General features: G+C 29.2%; 1 protein-coding gene across 1 annotated transcript in view; it reads left to right on the forward strand.

The window, feature by feature from the left end:
* The window catches only part of LOC114335842 (uncharacterized), an 80,976-nt gene extending 76,067 nt beyond the window's left edge, over window positions 1-4,909 (forward strand). Inside the window, exon 14 of the mRNA XM_050651360.1 lies at window positions 3,679-4,909. Within this exon, the coding sequence (XP_050507317.1) occupies window positions 3,679-3,998 (320 nt within the window). The 3' untranslated portion in view covers window positions 3,999-4,909. The remainder of the gene's footprint in view (window positions 1-3,678) is intronic.
* Window positions 4,910-6,000: the final 1,091 nt, after the last annotated feature.

Genomic DNA, 6,000 nt, shown 5'->3' on the forward strand with positions numbered 1-6,000 from the left:
AATGAGAAATATACGGGCAGTGAATTCTAATTTAATTTATTTAAGTGAATAAGTATTTATTGTAATTTCATCGTACTTAACTAAGTACATCATTTTGGTTAATCTTTGGTTGAATGGTTGAAATACATATTTGAATGATACATCGTTGAAAAGTCGATTAGGATACCTTTCAAGTGATGTCTCCCGTGCTCTCGGTTTGTATTAAAAAAAAATAGTCGATTACATCATTACGCCAACATTGATGACGTTATGCCCAACATATTTCTATAGTAACTGATGACAATTCAAAAATTAAAATCGACGTGTTTTAAGAGGCCACATCAGCGCTTATCAATATTACATCGGGGGATAGTAACACACCCTTTTTCGAAAGTTCTGCGAAACTTTAGCAACAGTGCGTCGGCAGTATTTGACACTATGATGAGATGAAGGCTCGATATTGTGACTATACTCATAGGCGCGCTAAATTGAAGTAATAGAAAACAATTTTATTAGTAAATAAATATTTATGAAAATAAAAGAAATAGGTGAAAATTTTATTAAAAGATATTATGATTTTTTTTATTTAAATTTAAAATTCAAATTTTAAACTATGGATGATATTTCTAGAATAAAAGATCCTTCTACAACTTCATATACTCGCATTAGAATTTGAAAAATGTTTACAAACGTAAAATAAACTTACCTATAAAACCTGGAAATAGTTCCACAACTTTTGTGACACAAAAATATAATAAATTAATTTTATTATAAACAAACACTACTTCCCTATGGATCTACACTAACGAATTCCATTATCTTAGAAAATAATACAGTACTGCACTGAACATATTATATCGTTACAGATAACAGAACAGAGCAGAGAATCGTGCTATTACCCTTAGGAAAGGAGGAGGAGGTTTGTCAAAATGACAGTGACTATTTCGCTATGTTGCCTAACCAGTTATTAGTTATAATATTTTCGATTTCTTGTTATAGAGAATCAATTTTAGTAGTTCTAGACTCAATGTGAGACAAAACCTAGGCACGAAATAAAAAAGTTTAAAATAAAATCAATGGAAAAATTCCAATAGTTGGCTGTATACCATAGTTTAAAAAACTCATACAGAAGTAAAAACTTTCAAGTTGTAAACTGGTATAAAATAGTTTATTAAAAAACTTCATAAAATGTCGTGCAAAACGTTTTAGTTCGAATTCAGAACATCTTTAGTGCCTAGAATGAAGTATTTCCACGTTAGATTAAGACAAAAAGGTTAAAATTGTGACTGTTAATAAGAAAAACATGTGGAGAATATGTGACTGAGTATGTGAATGTGACTGGTAGTCACAATACTTTCACAACATTTAATATGTAAGCCATATATTATTAAGTTACCATACCACTTTAATTAGTGTGCTAGTTACAACTACATAACAGAATGATAGTATTCTCCACAAGTTTTTCTTATTAACAGTCACAATTTTAACCTTTTTGCCTTAATCTAACGTGGAAATACTTCATTCGAGGCACTTAAAATGTTCTGAATTAGAACGAAAACGTTTTGCACGACATTTTATACTTTTTTCATAAACTATTTTATACCAGTGTACAACTTGAAGTTTTAAGTTCTGTATGAGTTTTTTTTATAAAAAAAGTTTATTTGAAGAAAGTGTATTTTTTTGTTCTTAATAATAGCGGTACAGGCTCGTTTTTGTAATATTTTATGTACCCGTTATTATAGAGTAATTTCCACATAAAGTCGATTTGCTTATCTGAGACACAACTGTCTAGTGACGTTGATAATCTATTTTTTGGGAAGTAAGGTTGCCGAAAGTGACTGAAAATTACTACACAACCAAACTTATCTGCTCATAACCAATATTTATAATAGTAAACAGACATACATAACATAAACATTACGCCAATCAATAATTATTTTTATATTTTATTTTAAATTATTTTTTGTACAAAATAAAAATATTTTGTTGAAATTAATTTCACAAAATTTTATGAGTTTAGTGTACACTTCCACTATTTCCAATAATTCTTCTTTTTTTAATGAAATATTAAGGGCATGGGTACGTATTTTCAAAAACGGGGATTCATTTTTTTTCGAATCCTGAGAAAACTAATAAGTATTTTTAAAAAATTTAAACGCAGAATGAAAGATTACGTTCTTACCGAGGGCCGAAAGTCCCTGAAAACTTCTATAATATTTATTTAAATAAATTACAGGGGTGAAAAACTAATAGAAAATGTAGTGTGAATTTTAATTTTAAATATCTCATTCAAAAGAAACTTTTTATTTATTCTAAGGGACTTTCGGCCCGCGACAATAATTTAGTCTTTGATTCTGCGTTTAAATTTTTTTAAAATAATTATTAGTTTTTTCAGGATTCAAATAAAAATGGACACCATGTCCGTGGTGATATTTTCCAAATCGATATCTTTGTCACACAACGCACTGAGTCAAATAGAATATGATGACAAGACAGTGACAGTTTTAAATATTTGAGATGGCATCGGGAATATTTTGAGTTGTTGATTAAATAATATTGATAGTGTATTTGATAAATAATTGATTTAAGACGTGAACTTAATAAAAAGTTATTTATTGTTTATTATTTATGGAAGATCCAAGCAGAGAATACATCAGGATATATTCTGTGATCCAAGTATTTTTTTGTTAAAGATGTTCAAAATTGTAAGCGTTCCATAGTAACAATATATCATTAAAAATCACTTTAACACTTTTCCTCTTTTCTCGATTGAGTATTAGTTTTTGTTGTACATATAAATTATTACAATCACTGAATACATACAATAGTTAGTGAAAAAATTATCAGTAGTAATTGCACAAGAGCTCTAAATTTCTATATTTCATGAATAAAACTGTTCAAAACCAAAATTTTATTGTAATATATTTATGTAAGTACAAAATTAGTACAATTAAACACACAGTTGTTAAATATTTCACGGTTTAAAGTCATCACTTTTATAATTTTCAAAACATTAATTGTCATTAATGTCACTGAATGCATTTTTTCGTAGCAACGAAGGGCATCTGACGTAATATACTTGACGACGGGAAATTATCAAAAATTATCAATTTAATTTAGATTTCTGTAGCTTTCTATTGGTCAGAACCTCCTATGAATGAAATAATCACATTTATTAACTGAATTAATAATTTGCAATTATACAAATAACAGTTATCCAAGAACATTCAAAAGCCATCTCTTTAAAGTTAATTATGACATTGTCAAGTAGAATGACATTCTAGTAATATTTACATATCCATACCAGTGAGAATTTTACTACACGTAATTTGCCGTGTAAAGACAGAAAAAGTAGGGATAGCCGTAAACTATTTGCGAATTATGTACCGATGGCCTTAAGTTGATTTTAACAGTTAATAGTGTGAGGTAGGATTTTTTGTTTTCTATCTTGCTGAGCGAATTCAGTATACTTCAGTATACTACATATTTCTCAAACTGGGCTCTGTACGGCCATTCTTTATTATATTACGAATATGTGCGCTTAAATCTGCAATCTTAGAACGCGTTTTCGTTTTGATGACGCGCTGATGTAGTCCCTTGAAACTTTTTTAAAACTCGCCTGTTTCTGAAATAATGAATTATTTTCATATTTCTGCATCATACTGTATGTTCATCCTCTAACTTGATTTATTATTGTAGATTCTGAACCAATATTCGGCAAAAAGATTGAAGAAACAGAATACAGAGAGGATAAATTTTATAATACGTTATACACCTTTCGAGTACTTGGAGAAAAAGTTATTTTAGAAACAATTAGTATTATATGCCCAACACTTGGACATATCGAATCCAGTGCTATGAAATATAAGATAACTTTTTTAGAATTTTACGAAATAGTAATTCTTTTGGCATATATTAAAGCAGAGAATGAAATGAAGAAGAGTCAAACGGCAACTGTCAAGGGTAGCGTGGCGGAAGTAAATTACCGACAAAAAATAAAAAGAAAGAAGATGAAATAGATGCAAATAAACATTATTAATACTTTAGTTTTAAATATTTATTTTCATAATGTATATTAAGATCATTTACTAAAGGGAAATAAGTTGGACCCGGAGAATTGCACAGGGATTAATTATTTATTAAACACAACATTAAAATTAACAACCAAAGTGATACCAAACAAGCTGAACAAAAATTATAACGTAGCAGCAGAACAACAAGGATTTAGGTGGAGAGGATCATGTACCGACTCTATATTTATAATGAGGCAGGTTCAAGAAAAATCATTAGAAATAATTAGAAAAGTCACCTGCATATTATTTACGTTTCGTAGACCCTGAAGGCATTTTTGGCAGGGTCAAATTATAGGATGTTATCCATTTATTTTACGCAAGAATGGTACCTCTAGGGATAATTAAATCGATCGAAAATATCTGTCAGAACAACATAATAAAAGTAAAAGAAGAAGGGGAGCTAACTGACACAATTGAAGCTGGCAATGGGATAAGAGAGAGATTCCCTGAGTTCTCTATTGTTTAGCCTAGTCATGGGTCGAATAATAAAAAAAGTAAGAACTATGAAATGATACCAAATGGGAGAAAAACAGCTTAAAATAATCTGCTATGCAGACGATGTAATAGTAATCTCTCAAAGTGAAAATGATTTGCAACGTTTGCTGCACCAATTTAATATAACCGCCAAAAAATTTAACATGTTAATTTCCCCAAAAAAGATAAAATGTATGGTTGTAACAGCAAATCTGCAAACACTACTTGATAGTGTCGTTGAGATTTGTAGGGAGGCAGGTCTGAATCAGAACATACGGAAAACCAAAATACTCGTAATAAGTAAACAACAGCATATAAAACCGTCTATACAGGGTGTAACGAAAATACAGGTCATAAATTTAATCACATATTCTGGGACCAAAAATAGTTTGATTGAACCTAATTTACCTTAGTACAAATGTGCATATAAAAAAAGTTACAACCCTTTGAAGTTACAAAATGAAAATCGATTTTTTCCAATATATCGAAAACTATTAAAGATTTTTTATTCAAAATGGACATATGGCATTCTTGTGACAGTAGCATCTTAAGAAAAAATTATAGTGAAATTTGGACACCCCATAAAAATTTTATGGGGGTTTAGTTCCTTTAAGCCCCCCAAACTTTTGTGTACGTTCCAATTAAATTATTTTTGTAGTACCATTACTTAAACACAATATTTTTAAAACTTTTTTGGCTCTTAGTACTTTTTCGAAAAGTCAGTTTTTATCGAGATATTTTGAATATTTGTCAAATCCACCACATATTTGTATATGGTTAAGTACGATTATGGAGACTTGGTAATAATATGAAAATTTATGTATGATTTACATTTTTAGGTATATTTTGAACCGTATTAAAAAAGAAGCCATATCTCGATAAAAGGTGCCTTCCCGAAAAAATACAAAAAGGCAAAAAGGTTTTAAAAACACTGTGTTTAACTAATGGTACCGCAGCAATATTTTAATTGGAACGTGCACAAACATTTGGGGGGTTTAAAAGAACAAAACCCCCATAAAATTTTTATGTAAACATATTAAAAAATAAGCCTCAACTCGATAAAAACTGCCTTATCGAAAAAATACTAAGAGGCAAAAAAGTTTTAAGAATATTAAATTTAACTAATGGTACTACAATAATAATTTAATTGAGACGTACACAAAAGTTTGGAGGGGTTTAAGGGAACAAAACCCCCATAAAATTTTTATGGGGTGCACAAATTTCACTATAATTTTTTTTTAAGATGCTCCTGCCATAAGAATGCCACATATCCATTTTCAATTAAAAATCTCTAATAGTTTTCGATATATTCGAAAAAATCGATTTTCATTTTGTAACTTTAAAGGGCTATAACTTTTTTATGTGCATATTTGTACTAAGGTAACTTAGGTTTATTCGAACTATTTTTGGTCCCAGAATATATGATTTAATTTATGACCTGTATTTTTGTTACACCCTGTATATTTATGTAAAT

The sequence above is a fragment of the Diabrotica virgifera genome, chromosome 1 (assembly GCF_917563875.1).
Source record: "Diabrotica virgifera virgifera chromosome 1, PGI_DIABVI_V3a".
NCBI classification, from domain to species: domain Eukaryota; kingdom Metazoa; phylum Arthropoda; class Insecta; order Coleoptera; family Chrysomelidae; genus Diabrotica; species Diabrotica virgifera.